The sequence below is a fragment of the Tenrec ecaudatus genome, chromosome 9 (genome assembly GCF_050624435.1).
Source record: "Tenrec ecaudatus isolate mTenEca1 chromosome 9, mTenEca1.hap1, whole genome shotgun sequence".
Classification (NCBI taxonomy): Eukaryota; Metazoa; Chordata; class Mammalia; order Afrosoricida; family Tenrecidae; genus Tenrec; species Tenrec ecaudatus.
The window spans coordinates 72746819-72762470 of NC_134538.1; the positions used below are offsets into that span (position 1 = coordinate 72746819).

The 15652-nt window shown below is 40.6% G+C and overlaps 1 protein-coding gene across 2 annotated transcripts in view; it reads left to right on the forward strand.

Moving 5' to 3' along the window:
* Window positions 1-15652, forward strand: part of DPY19L1 (dpy-19 like C-mannosyltransferase 1) — a 106220-nt gene that overhangs the window by 48563 nt on the left and 42005 nt on the right. Inside the window, exons 8-10 of one of the 2 annotated variants that reach the window (XM_075558198.1) lie at window positions 10096-10187; window positions 11873-11972; window positions 14551-14628. In XM_075558198.1, the coding sequence (XP_075414313.1) occupies window positions 10096-10187; window positions 11873-11972; window positions 14551-14628 (270 nt within the window). The remainder of the gene's footprint in view (window positions 1-10095; window positions 10188-11872; window positions 11973-14550; window positions 14629-15652) is intronic. The other variant, XM_075558199.1, reaches the window with a different exon arrangement.

Here is a 15652-nt window from a genome sequence, read left to right on the forward strand (position 1 = left end):
ATTTAAAGATGCTTAGACATCATCTCTCTAAGAAAAAGTTATGTAAATGTGACTAGAATTGGAATTGCAGTTGTACTGACTGTTACAGAGATAACTGTACTAATATTAAGCGTAGCTCTGGGGAAAGCACTGATCCTGCAGTCCTTGTAAGGTCTTCCTAAAGTTTAATTGGAGCAGATGAAAGGCTTATCAGCATAAGGGTGACACAACTATTTTTACATTAGTTTATGAAATCATGTGTACATAGAATGCGCATTGATATGTGAATTTAAATTGAACTTACATTAACTCCAACCAAAAGCCAAACTCACTGCCATCAAGTCAATTCTAGCTTCTAGTTCCCCTTTGTGGGTGTCTGAGACTGTAACTTTATGAGAGTAGAAAAGCCCATTCTTTCCCCCAGGAGCTGCTGGCGGTTTCAAACTGCCGAGCCTGCGAATCGCTGTGCAATGTGTAACCACTATGCTGCCAGGGCTCCCTATTAACTCCAGAGTCTCTCTGAAAGGCCCAAAGGTACTCAAAGTGCTTTGAGAACCATAGAAAAGAGAACGTACTTACTTAGGTGGGCGTAAGTAGGCTGATGGCTGACTAAGAAATTACTCTCTGAGGCAGTAGAAAACTAGCCTCGACCATTTCCTTTCTGATTTGACTTCTACTAGGTCGTTGGTGCCAGACATCACTCTCCAGGCTGTCTGCTTTGCTCTGCCCAGAAAGCACCATTCCTTTATTTTCCTCAGGGTCTTTGCACAACCCATATCCTGTGCTTTGCATACCTCGTGCCCCTTCTTCCCACCCCCATCTCCTCACCAGTGCCCGATGGACTCCCGTCACCCATAACAATGGGAATTTCAGGTTGCCTTTCACTGGTGCTCTCCGCATCTCTCTACAGATCCGAGTTTCCTGCCTGGTGTGATTTCTCTTCAATCTTAAGAACTCTAGCATTGTGCTGAAGATATGCTGACATTGAGTTCTCTTTTGTCTGTCTGAAATTGTTGTTACTTGGCCTTCAGTTATTGCAGTCTATTTTTGGTAGATTAGAATTCTAGGTTGATAGTTTTATCTTTGAGCCTTTAAAAGATGTCATTCTATTGTCCTCTGGCTTCCATTGTTTGATGATAAGGCAGCCACCATTGTGATTTCTGTTTCCCAAGTGAATTTAGCATATCTTTCCTGTGGCGTTTTAAGGTTTTCTTTTTATATTTGGTTTCTATTGGTTTGGTTGTGATGTACCTGCATGCCATTTTCTATTTACCCGTTCTGTTTATATTTCTCTGCAAGCTCTTAATGTGATTATTATAATTATTTTGAAGTCCTTGTCTACTAATCCCAACTTCTAAAACCACAAAGCAGACTCACTGCTATTAAGTTGATTCCAACTCTTTGAGACCCTACAAGACAGGGTCTTTGTGAGTTTCCAGGACTATAACTCTTTAGGGGAGTAGAGAACCCTGTCTGTCTTTTTCCTGAGGAGGGGCTGGGGTCTCAAACTGCTGACCTTGCAATTAACAGCCCACTGTATCATCACTAGGACACCAGAGCTCCTTTCCAAATTCTAGGTTATCAACAAATCTGATTGTATTGATTATTTCTTTTGTCTTGGTGGTAGTGATTGTTGGGTGAGCTGATTCTGAATCAGGCAGTCTCATAGGACAGAGCAGAACTGCCCTAGAAGGTTTTCCTGGCTGCAGCCTTGATGGAAGCAGATTGCCAAGTCGTTCTCCCTGCTGGGGGGTTTGAACCACTAACATTAGGTTAGCAGCCAGGCACTTAACCATTGCATAACCAGGGCTCCCTTTGCTTTTGATTGTGAGTCGTATTTTCCCAGTAATTTTCATGTTTCATAGCCTTTAAAAAATCATTTTATTGGGGGCCGTACAGCTCTGATCACAATCCATCCATACATCCATTGTGTCAAGCACCTTTATACATTTGTTGGCATCATCATTCTCAAAACGTTTTCTTCTACTTGAGCCCTTGGCACCAGCTGCTCATTTTTCCCCCTCCCTTCCCATCCCCTCCTCCCTCGCGAACTCTTGATAATTTATAAATTATTATTATTTTGTCATGTCTTACACTGTCTGACGTCTCCCTTCACCCACTTTTCTGTTGTCCGTCTCCCAGGGAGGGGGTTACATGTAGATCCTTGTGATCGGTTTCCCCTTTCTACCCCACCTTCCAAAGAATGATGAAGACTAAACTCAATAATCATTATTTTATTTGCTTGGTTTTTCTCTCCCACAGAAGTCCACCCTTCCCTCTGTCTGACACCTGGGATAAAGGACAGAGCATTAGACTCCATCGTGAATGCAGTTGAGCTGGCCAGGGCTGCAGTTTAATTTGTTCCAGTGTATCACTCACTGGTTTCAAAAGCATTTAGGGGATCTTTTTTGACCTTTGGCTCAGTCACCAATTTCCCATTTGTTCAGCCCAAGATGTGATTCCTTTGATTTTCCAGTATTTGAGTTCAGAAGGAGTTAATTACAGCTTTTTAGTTTCAGCTCCTTTCTGGATTTACCCACTGCCTGGTCCACCGTGTGAAACGGTGAGGTCTCTCCCTCACTGCTCCTCGCTCTGCCAGGTGCTCTCACTGTGTGTGTGTGCGTGTGTGTGCGTGAGAGAGAGAGAGAGAGAGGCTGGGCAGAAAGGGTTATTTTGGTGGTGTTGCTTTTGTAGATTCCAGCTATGTGGCTATATGTATGTCCGTTTTCTACTGACTCCAGCCAAAGCTCTCTCAGCCCACGCAGGCCTGTTTATAAATTAAGCAGTTGGTCCCAGATAATGAAGGTGAAACCAGCAGGTCTTCTATATCTTCAGTCAGGCTACAGCTAATTCCAGCTACAGCAAATTTCACTGCCAGTTTTGAACCAAAAACATTGTACATGAAAAATGCATATACTTAAAAAATAAAAACTGTATGTTGAAGGATTATAGCTACATAGAATAGTCCTAGGTTCATCTGAATTTACCAGTTTTAATAATTTTCCACTTTCATTTTCTGCCTCTTGTGCATATTCACCTGCAGACATTTTTCTAACCATTTGAAAGCAGACCTGGTGACATCTTCCTTTTATAAGGTTGAGCGGATATTGTGGAAAGCAAGCCCGCCCTCCTACGGGATCACAGTGGTGTTCCCATACTCAGGAAACTGAGCTCTAATAATTGATGAAACAATAACATCTTAATGCATCTCTAGCCGCACGTTCACCGCTGTTCCCCTGGCGTCCTTCTGCTCGTGGTTCGGATCCAGGCACGTGTTGACTATCACGCCTGCGCTTCCTCTCAGTGTCCTTTAATCCTGCACAGCTCCAGGCCCTTTTCTTCCCTCTTTTTTCTGACACATTCTAGACACTTTCAGGGGTTACTATTTTGTAGAAGTTGCCACAGTCTGCATTTCCCTGATGATTTCCTCATTAATATATTCAGTGCATAATAAATTATGCACTTTTTTGTTAAAAGTACTCCATAGAAGACGTTGTGTCCTTCTCTTAGCGTGTAAAGCCAGTTCATTCATCATGCAGTTACGGTGAGATCTGTCACCTTGCTCTGTTTTAAAGATACTCCTTTTTATTGTATTATGAAGATATCCCCTCTTCTCACATTCTTAGCTATTTATGCATAGATTTCTTTAAAAAAAAATTGGCGCTTTTCCAACTGTGTGACCACAAGGTATTGAAGGGATCAGGTATGAGGCATCAAAGAACAAAAAATCATATCATTGTGTGCCCATCTTCCTGCTATGATTGCTGAAGACAAATGTGCACATAAGCAAATGTGAAGAAAGCTGATGGTGGCTGGCTATCAAAAGATAGAGCGTCTGGGGTCTTAATGGGTTGAAGGTAAACAAGCGACCATCTAGCTCAGAAGCAACAAAGCCCAATGGAAGAAGCACACCAGCCTGTGCGATCACGAGGTGTCGAAGGGATCAGCTATCAGGCATCAAAGAATAAAAAAATCATATCATTGTAAATGAGGGGGAGTGCAGAGTGGAGACTCAAAGTCTCTCTGTAGGTAACAGGACACTCCTTTACAGAAGGGCCGTGGGGGAAGAGACAAGCCAGTCAGGGTGCCATATAGCAACAATGAAACATATAACTCCCCTCTAATTTTTAAATTATTCCTCCCCCCCACCCCCACTGTCATGATCCCAATTCTACCTTACAAATCCGGCTAGACCAGAGGATGTACACTGGTACAGATAGGAACTGGAAACACAGGAAATCCAGGACAGATGATCCCTTCCAGATCAGCGCTGAGAGTGTCAATACCAGGAGGGTGGAAGGAGGGTGGGATGGAAAGGGAACCAATTACAAGGATCTACATATAATCTCATCCTTGGTGGGGTATGGACAACTGAAAAGTGGGTGAAGGGAGACGTCAGGTATTATAAGATATGACAAAATAACGATAATTTATACATTATCAAGGGTTCATGAGGGAGTGGGGGACGGGGAGGGAGAGGGAAAATGAGCTGATGCCAAGGGCTTATGTGGAGAGCAAATATTTTGAGAATGATGAGGGCAAGGAATGTACAAATGTGCTTTACACAATTGATGTATGTATGGATTGTGATAAGAGTTGTATGAGCCCCCAATAAAATGATTTAAAAAAATTGGTGCTTTATAATCCGTTGTTATTCTCGCTGTTCAAATTGCTGCAAATTTTGATTGCTGTAGCCTCTTTTTAAAAAAATTACATAGTTTATACATCACATTGATGAGCACACACTAAGTGTGCAATTTAACAAATTTTTGCATTACTGCACATCCATGTAATCATGATCAAAGATCAAGATACAGAACATTCTCAGTCCTTAAGCCCCTTTCTGCCTTCCCACACTCTCTACTTCTCCCAATCTCTATTGAAGATAACCACCATCAGACATCTGTCAATACTGATTGCTTTTCCAAGGATTTGGGCATCTCATAATCGAATCATTCAGGTCTCACTTCTTTCTCTCAACATATTCATGTTGTTGTTTGGAATTACTCTTCTTTTTCACCGCAGAATAGTATTCCACCATGCGCACATATTACAATTTATTTATTCTACCATTCATTGTCACTTAGGTTGCTTGCAGCTTCTGGCTTGTTGGAGAACATCATCTTCTAGTGACTCTATGTGTAACAGAAGGAAGTAATCCCCAGGCCTTTGCCATCTCTATGATTGTTATATCTTTCAGTGGATTCTTGTAGTTACTGAGTCAGTTCCACTCACTGAGGGTTTCCCTTGTTTTTGCTGACCCTCTGTTTGACTAAACACGATGTCCTTCTCTAGGATTGGACGGGTTCCCGGGAAGTGAGCTGAAGCCTTGCTATCCTTCCAAGGAGCGTTCTGTTTGCATTTCTGCTGAGATAGATGTGTGTTTTCTCTTGGCAGTCCACTGTATTTACTATTATTTGATAACCCCACAGTTTTAAAGCATCAGTCCTCTCCTCCTGCCTTTCTTTTTCACTGTCCAGCTCTCACAGGTGCATGAGGTGATTTCAAAGACCATGGCGGGCTTGGGTGAGACACACCTGTTATCAAAGTGACATCATTGCTTTTTGAAATTTTTGTAGCACACTGTGTCAGTGTAACTATGTATTTTGTTTTCTGAGCTACTGCTTCCTTGGAAATTGATTTTTGATCCAATTAGGATGAATTCATTGACATTTTCAATTTCCTCTTCTACCTTGATTGTGTTGGCCCATTGTGCAGGTTAGGGCAGTTTTTCATTTGCTGGACCTAGGTACTTACCCTGAGATGTGGAGTTGCTCGGTTGTGGCGTGTACAGATGTTTGTTTAATTGTTTAAGTGGTTTCCTAAAGTGCCTGTATCCATTGTTACAGCTATTAGAAATGTAGTTTCACATCTTTCTCTATTTCCTTATGGTTCTATTACGCCTTTTCCTAGTGAGTAATGATGTTCAAGATGGAACTGTCTGGTAGTGTCCTAAAACTTCCATTCTTGGTAACCCTTACATAGGGTCCACAGGAATCAGAATTGACTCGATAGCAGTGAGTTTTTTTGGTATCATTTTTTAGTTGGTATTTGAACTTTCTTGTCAATTCTGCATGCAAGTTCTTGACAGGGCATGTGTCTCTGAAGTGTATATGTAGGGTAAGGGTTTCAAGGAGTCTTGGTGGCATAGTGAGTTACAAGTGGGGCTTCTAATGGCACGGCCAGCAGTTTGAACCGCTCTCAGGGAGAAAGATGAGGCTGACTACTTCCATAGAGATTTACTGTCTCGGCAACCCCCGGGGGGGGGGGGGGGCAGTTCTGCCCTGTCTTACAGGGTCACTTTGAATCTGAATTGACCTAGTGGTAGTGAGCACAAAGATTTATAGTCTCAGAAACCCACAGGGACAGTTCCTGTTCTGTCCTATAGGGTAGCTATGAGTTGGAAACTCATTTAGCAGTGAATTTTTGTTTGGTTTTATCTTTGGTTTGGGGGTGTTTTTTTTAATTGATAAAAATTCTTAATTTTGATGAAGTGTTATTTATCATTCTTTTATAGTTAGTCCTTTATATGTCCTGATTTTTTTTTTTAATCTTTCCTTACGATAGTTCAGGCTTTACGTCAGCTTGGGTAGACCATGCTTCTCAGTAGTTTGGCGCGTGTATGGTTGGCAGATTGCAACACAGGGCATGATGATAACATTTGTAATCGGGTGTAGTCACAGCCAATGTGTTCCCTGTTAAGATGAAATCTGCCATGAGCAGACCTGCCTCACAGGGCTTCCAAGACTATAGTCTTTATTAGAAACATTACCACCTTTCTCCTGAGAGGCTAGCAGCTGCCACTGTGTCACCAGTGTTTCTTTACCCTGGTAATAGGATCTTAAACTATTCTCTAACGAATAGTAGTCAAACCCACAGTGGCAGAAATCTTGGGAAACACTGAGAAATGCGGTGTCTACAGCAATGTTATAGCTAAGTTATTCTGCAGGTCAGCAGTCAGGGCTATAGTAATTTCTTTTAAACTGAAGTGTTACACCGACATGTTATGATTGACCCCAGAAATACCAACTTCAGTCAACAGTCTTGGAGTACAGCACCGATGTGATCAGTTTGTTCCTAACTGCAATTTGTTCATCAGAGCAAGCTGGTTGCAGAGTGGTGAAGCGCTCAGCCGGCAAACCTCCAGTGGCTCTCCAGGAGAGAGATGGCAGCCTGCTTCAGTAAAGATTAGTGTAGCCTTGGAACCCACATGGGGCAGACCTGCTCTGCCCTGTAGGTCAGAGTTGACTCAGCGGGTTTGATTTTGGTAGTGGATTATACTCCTGGTTCTTGCTAAGTTATGGAGAAAGTGGGATCTGTTATGCTGAATCTCCAAGTCATAAGTAAACTATTTGAAAGTAGAGGTTGGAAGATGAAACTTGTTGAAATTCCTGGCGTAGTGGTTACATGTTGGACAGCTAACCACAAGGTCCACGGTTTGAAACCACCAGGTGTTCTTCAGGAGAAAGATGGGGCTTTCTCTAGTCTCTTAAAGAGTTATTGCCTCGGAAACCCAGGCTTGCTATGAGTCAGTATTGACTCAAAGGCAGTGAGTTTGGTTTGAAGGTTTTGTTGAACTTGTTTAGTTTTTGAATTTTGAATTTCTTTGCTAAGCTGAAAATAAACTAAGCCTGTTATCAAGAACTTCCAGGTAGCCACTCCCATCTGTCATTTGCTGCGCTGTGTTGGCTTGTGTGTTGCTGTCATCACAAAGCTATGGTACCCGTGTTTCTGATCCCAGCAGGATCACCGTGGTGGACACGTTTCAGTGGAACCTCCAGACTAAGACAGCTTAGGAAAAAAGAAAGGCTTGTTCCTCCCGAAAATTAGCCAGTGAAAACCCTTTAACAAAAGAGTGTTGTCCGGCTCATTTGCTGTGAGCGCATCATCAGGACACACGAACTGCTAGAAGAGGGCAGCGCACTTGGTGCAGCAGGGGCCAGAGAAGCCGAGGGAAAGGTGAGAAGGACCGTGCCTTCGTGATGGGCTCAGAGAGGCAAGGCAGCATTCCTTTCCACAGGGTGTAAGGTCGCTGTGAGTCAGCCAGCTAAGAACAACATCACTTCTGGGCAGTGTTATGCTGCAGTATTATTCATTGCCATGAAATGTGCTAAAAATTACCTACGGAACAGAAGTGTTTACGTAGTCTCTCCTGGAGAGAGACTGAGGTGGTGGTGTTAGGAACGGCTCACATGGAGTTGATTCGTGTCACATGGTGCTTCAAGCCTGGTCTTGCACTGCGTGAGGCAGCACCGGGGGAAGAATGGTGTATAAGTGGGCCCACCCACTCTTGTTGTTCAGGATCAACTCTAAATGCAATGCAAGTATTTGAATGCACGGATAATTGGCATTTTTCATGGGTCAACTGTATTTTTTCCCTTCATTCTTACATTTAAAATTAATGCCATAGAATGCATTAACATTTAAACTGGCAACCTATGTAGGGGACTAGGAGATTATTATATTCTATTTAAAATTACAATTTTAGGAAAAAGTATTTGTTAAGGTTAAAGCATGATTCAAGCAAATTATATGGGTTACGCTGGACCCACAATTATTTGGGTACCAGATCTAGTAAAACACACTATGTGATGAAAAACCAATAAGAATTGCTTCCATAGACATTTGGATTCATAACATTTCAGAGCGAGAAGACCTTGCTCTTTATTAATTCTTTAAGTTGTGCATTTTCATCCCTGCTTTGTGGAGGTTATAAATGAGTTTTAAAGAATTTTGAGAGACTTTAGCTAGAAGAGAAATGAATCTTTAAAAGATGACAGCATAGTTGAATTTGGATAACGTAATGTTGGTGAACAGCCACATTTGAAATATGAAGATTATTCTCAATTTGTGCATTATATAGTTTGAATACTTTCTTACTGGTTTTTTTACAGAGATTGATAGGTTTATAAATGTTGGTTATATCTACGATCAATCATACAGAATTCTTTAGTTGATCAAATAAACAGCAATTTTTATTTAAATTGCATTCTCATAACAAACATGAGTTTTTGAAAGCCTTGTTCAATCTTTGCATAATTCTCTTATGCACAAGAGTGCATTTATAGGTAGATAGCTATGTAAGTTTATAGAAGGCATTAACTTTAGGAGAATTAAAAAAAAGGTAAGTTGACGCAGACCTTTCTATAGCAGTAGCAGGAATACCTAAATTGTGCAGAGCTAAAATAAAGGCTTACAAGGGCGCTTCAAAACAGTTGGTGGCAAAGTGGAGTGAAAAGATAATGGAATTTCCCCATGAACTTTTTGCAGTCTTATATTTCCACTGCCGTCTTTGTAAATTCTGAGCAGTCTTTTAAAGTAGCCTTACTTGTTTCTGATTTCTCCTAGCATGACTAGCTTAGTGCTAATGATATTAGCGTGTTTATACTCCACTGTGGTTTCCTTATATTGAAAGATGGCCTTATCTCTCTCTAGAAGCATAATTGAGAATTGAGATAGTTTAATGTTTTATTATGCTCAAGATGAATAAAGCAAAAAGTGGATGCTTATATATTTTAAGATATTTTTGTTAGCTTTGATATCCAGCCCTCTCCCTTACCCACTTAAAAAATTGTTTATGTCCTGGAGTAAAGAACAAGTAAAAAGCAAAATGAACTGTTCTTTTTAGTAGGATTATGAATAAAAATGTGAAAATCATTACAAATGGTAATACTGATGACTAACAAATTTTGAAGAATTGGCCATGGTTGCTTTTTTTTTTTTTTTTAATGTATTTAATCTGTGTAAAAAGAGGCAGTGCACAGTTAGACCACCAATTCAAGTGAAGTGCTGTGCATTTTGGCATAGCATGTTCTTGCTGATCCGGGCCTTCCCCTGCGCTTCTTGCCTGCAGTTGAAGTGTTTTGGTACTCTCTTGTGGACAGTTGGTTGTTTCAACATGCCACACTATCCTGAGCAATGTGCTTCCTGTACTCTAAATCTTTTTTCTTTCTCAGTTTTGGTGTTTATGAAAAATCCAGTGGCTTCTTGTTTCCCAACACTGTCTGAATTAGGTGTGAAAAGTGCTTCTATTTGTATGTATGCAGAGCAGCTTTTACTGGCGCTGTCTTACTTAGGAATGTAACAAGTGTGCCGTATGCTGTGCCTCTGTTTCAGTGCACCCGTGTGATGTGGACGCCGCCTCTCCGGGAAAGCTTCTCGTACCCATTCCTCGTCCTGCAGATGTTGCTTGTGACTCATATTCTCAGGTGACTAACTGTGACCTTTTCTTTCCGCATGACATGACTTCCACAAGAACTTTCTGAGCTTATATCTATATACATATCTATATCTATATATCTCTCAATGCAGTAAAAAAAATTAACTAGATGATCCTGTTGCTGGATTTCATTAGTAAGGATACCTCTAGTAGCAAAACCTTCGAATTCTCCCGGCAGTCCGCAGTGACTATTCGAGGAGCTGTCAGTCTGCGTCCCTTCTTCTGCCATCTCCACTTGCTTGAGTCTTTTTGTGCCACTGCCACCCAAGACTGAACCCCCTGCCACTGCCACACTGAAACACCAAGAAAGCCCAAAATCACTGCCTTCATGTCCATTCTGACTAATAGCAACTCTGTCAGATGAAAGAAAACTGCCCCTAAGGGTTTCCAAGACTGTAAATCTTTCTAGGTGCAGGCAATCTCATCTGTCTTCTGTGGAGGGGCTAGTGGGTTTAAACTGCCAACCTTGTGATTAGCAACCCAATTCCTTAAGTGACTGCTCCTCCAAGACGTCTTAAAAGGAATAGAAGACCCACAGCTATGGAATGTGTTCCCATTGTGGGCCACGGGAGAACTGTTAGAGGGTTTCAAGACTCTGAATCTTTCCTGGAGCAGAGAGCCTCGTTTTTCTCCTGTGGAGCCGCAGGTGGTGGGTGCGTTTGGACGGCTGACTTTGGTGAGCAGTTCAGCTCACATCCAGTGTGCTACGAGGGCTGTTTAACAGCGGGATAAAACCTGCTTTATTTTGGACAGTGGATTTCGAACTTTCCCACTGACTTACAACAAGTCAATTTGTGATGGTGACCCAGTAAACACATGTGTACCCACAAATGTGCACGTGAAACAACTGCTTATGGAACAGAAGCAATTATTTAGGATGCAGTCATATATTTTCTGTTTCAAAATACTTGGCTCCTTAATAGATTACTTGAAGATTCAGAATCCTTGATGCCACCTCTGTGAAGATTTCAGGAATATTAGGGGGATTTGCTTTGGCTCCTGGATTTAGGAGGAAAGTATTCTCTGGAGTTAGCATGGAAGATAAAATTACCCCGCTTTCCTTAAAATGCCCGAGGTACAAGTCAGGACTAAGCAGATGCACTAAAGAAAGGCTGTCCTTGCTTCCCTCTTACCCTTCTGTACCCTACCTCTTCCACAGCCAACTTTAATCGCATACCCTCCAGAGTCGGCCTCACTGCCCAGCCCTTACTCTGAATGCTTGCATTGCTTGCCTATCTGGATGATGGGTTTGAACTGGCGACCCTGTGGTTAGCAGCCCATCAGGGCTACAATATTCAGTACTTATAATCTGCCATTTCTTATGATTTTTATAAACATACTTTGCTCACCCACAAATGTGAATTCTTTGGGTGCCACATACAGAAATGTTAGATTATGAATTTGCCAAAATAGAGTTTGAAATAAATCCAGTGCATTTCCTGACCTGACTGGCTTCCTTCTCCCTGAAGGCGCTGTGTTGGTGTAGTGGTAATGATGGGTATTCATCGGTCATAGAGGAGCGTCATAACTGGGTATCAAGGGGTGTATGTTCTACTCCATTGGTTCTTTTTATGGGCACCTTATGTTGTTATCAGATCATGTTTTGAGATCCTAATATTCAGCCGTCGTAAACTATGTGGTTAAGCGTACTAATATTTATTTTATCTTTTCAAGGGCTACGAAACTTTATAGAGCAAGCTTGATTGCTCTCTGTGTTTCCAATGTATTTTTCATACTTCCTTGGCAGTTTGCTCAGTTTGTACTTCTGACTCAGGTAATTTGATTCTGTATTTTTAAAAGTGATTTGGTTATGTGAACTCATTTGTATAAAATTATATAACTGAGGGGCAGTATGACTCTTAAGTTGTAAAATGTTTTGTGTTTACACTTTTAGGGAACATTCAGAGGCAGGAAATGTATAAGATTTATTTATTAATAAGTATATTTACTTACTAGCAGAACACATTTATTGAATTCAAGTTTGTAAAAATGCTTATCTCTGATATTCAGAATTTGTTAGTGTGCTTAAGAGAGAACTAGTACTAAAAATGTAAGTGCTTCTCTTAAATAAACTAGATAACTGGGTAGAAAGCTAAATGCTGTGTTTTTTATATAACTCCAATCTATTTTTTTCTCTCTCTTTTCTATGTCTGTTTTTGACACTTTTCAAATAAGACTGTACAAGGGAGCTTCAAAAAGTTGGTGGAAAATGGAATTAGAGCATGGAATTTTCCCACGAAGTTTTTGAAGCCGTTTAATGATAAGGCAGATAGCTTATTGCAAGAGAGTAAATGGAGGTGTTCACCCCACCCCACCCCCTCTAGCTCACTGCTTTCCTTTTTATGTGGATCATCACCATGTAACTCCATCTGCGCTGCTATAGAATATTATTTGAAATGACTTTCTTGGGCTGTGGACTCAGATCTAAAATTGAGTCCTAACTCTGTTGTCTGGCTTCCTGACCTGTACAAAATACCTTCCCATAGCTTCAGATGTTTTGTTTAGGACATCAAAAAAAAACAAAGACAAAAAGACAATGATCTCATCTAGCCTATGCGGACTCATAGCGACCCCAGAGGACAGGGTAGAAGTGACTGAATTTCCTAGACTGTAACTGTGACCGGGAGCAGAAACCGCATGTCTTTCTCAGGAGGAGCAGCTGGGGTCTTTCAACTGACAACCTTGGGGATTGCAGTCCAATGTGAAACCCCTCCACTATCAGGGCTCCTTCATTCCGGGCACAGCGAAGCTAAAAGAAATATTTTACTGGGTTATGGTTAGGGTTAGACGTGGTAATGTATAGCAGTTTCTTAACATGGTGTCTAGTAGCAAGATGTCTGTAAGGTTAACTGCTTTTATTACTGTCTGTTTTTTTAATTTTACAAATGGACTCCATTTCATTACCTCTAACTTTGATCCTAACTTAGACTCCTTGGTCTTCCTTTGGCTGATGACACTACAGTTTCTGATTAAAAGTATCTCTTATCTTCTCCCTAACATTTTGCTGTCTTGGCTGGTGTGCTGTGAATTACTTAGCCCCTGGGGTGACAAGGGAGAGTTTCCTGTGCTTCCAGTTAGGGGGATGGCCCATTTTGGTTTTGTTTGGTTTTGGGGGGAGGGGAGTGGTGATGGGATTGCAATGAGTTGAAATCAACTAGAAACATTGGGCTTGTTTTTTCTGCTTGGTGGAAGGAGGAGGAGGATGTATTAGGCTTATCTTTGAAGAGCCCTGGTGGCTTTGTGGTTTTGAATTGGGCTGCGATCTGATCTGCAAGGTCTGTGGTTCACAGCCACCAGGTGCTACTTGGGAGAATGCAGGAGCGTCTTACTCCCATTGAAGAGTTAGTCTTAAAAACTCAGAGGGGCAGTTCTACCCCGTCTTATAAGGTCACGCTCATTCGGCATCCACTCAACGGCAATGAGTTGTGGTCTTTGGGGGGTAATTGAATCATGGGTACATACACTTCCTCTGTATTGCTGCATAATTTCTGTCACTGTTAGGCAATGCAGTGCTCTTCCCCTGGGTCATCCTGGATAAAGGAAAGTCTTGTTGTTTTCCTTAGTAATGGAAATGTTTGTTGTATGTTGCTTGGGGTTAAAATTTGATGAATGAACTTTACTTGTATGAAGTATTCAACTCTTTCACAGTTCGCTTAAAGTATGGTGTTGTAAGAGAGATGTGGACTTCAGTTAGAATTTCTTTGTTCTTTGAAAAGAACAGAGAGCTAATGTTTAGCACATTGCTTTATATTTTACCCAAAGTAGTACATTGCTATAGTTTTATCACTTTATTTATCTTACTCTAATATTATTAGAATTCTTGCTAAATATGTAGTACATTTTTTTCAATCCTGAGGTTAAAAAATAAATATTGTAGTGAAAATGCTTCTTCTCATTTGAGGTTTGATGGATTTGACTAATCAGTGTTTGAACATCTGTATTAATGAATGAGAGTAGGATCTTCTTTCAAAGAGTACCTAACAGGATGAAATTAATGTATTTTAAGTCACATAGATATTACATAATTATTTGGGAGTTAATTATACCCTCCTTATAATTAAGTTTGGAGTTTTTGGACAGGCACAGCATTGTGGTTTAAATTGACTGTTATTTTAGATAGCTCACAAAGGAGAAAAGTTCACATAGGTCATTGAGAGAAAAATCAACTAATATTTTTTATGTTGATAGAGTATCTCCACTAGTAAAGTGGCAAATGAAATGAAAGCTGCTCACTGTCTATATAATAAAAAATCAATTCGACACAACCCTTAAGATAATATCTTCTTCATTGTTTAGCTTACTGGTTTTATATGTAATTTTCATTTTTAACTTCATTTCTTTTTAAATTTCAGATTGCATCGTTGTTTGCAGTATATGTTGTGGGATACATTGATATATGCAAATTACGGAAGATTATTTATATACACATGGTAATGATCTTTTACTTCTTTCGTTTTAGATGTGGTAATGTATTTAAGACACTTAACATGGTATCTGGTATTTAGCAAGATGGTAGCAAGATTAGCTCCCTTTACTATTATTTTATGATATAAGACTCATAATTAATATGTGATACATAGGTGAAGCTGATTGTAACATGATTTTATAACTCAAGTATTATTCACCAATGGAGATAGTCAACAGACCCTATATTAAATAGGCCACCCAGATAATTTTAATCTTGGTCCTATTAAATTTGCAATTGTGAATTGAATGTACATTATCAGTAAAAGAGATAGTGAGAGGGAAAATAGAATGGCTTATTATCCTGGAGCCTTTTATTAGAATGAAGTGGAAAGTTCTGTCACTGAGCTCTGGCTTTCTGGAGAAGTGGGCTTTTATCAGTGAGGAGAGCTACAGAAATCCTAGAGTTCATATTCTAGAGGAGTGGGGAGGGAAGACAAAGGATGACGAACAGTAAACATAGGAAGGGCAAGTTCTGTGTATGGTATGCTAGATGATTAGAAGACCACGAGAGCAGGGGGCGGGCCAAAAATGAGTCATGCAAGATCAAAGAGTCTAAATCCACTAAGGCTACGGGCCACTAAGGCTTCAGAGGTCAGCAGACAAAAGGCATTCGAGGAGATCAGATCCGGTCTTTGAAGCAGAGTTAGTTGAAAGGAGGAAAAGCTGTTAAGCAGCTGTCTTGGAAAAGAAAACCTTCAATTGCTGGGACCACTTTGGTTGATGTTGATGAACCAAATCAACATCCTTTAATGCAGCGGGTCTCAACCTTCCTAATGCCAAGTGACCCTCATGTGTGACGACCCCCCAACCATAACATTATTTTCGTTGCTACTTCACAACTATATTTTTGCTACTGTCAAGAATCGGTGACCTCTCAAAGGAGTTGCATCCCCCAGGTTGAGAACTGCTACTTGAATACGTTTGCCTTCTCATCACTGGGTATTACAATTTGTGTATTTGCTTTTTTTTCTATGATTTTTATAATAT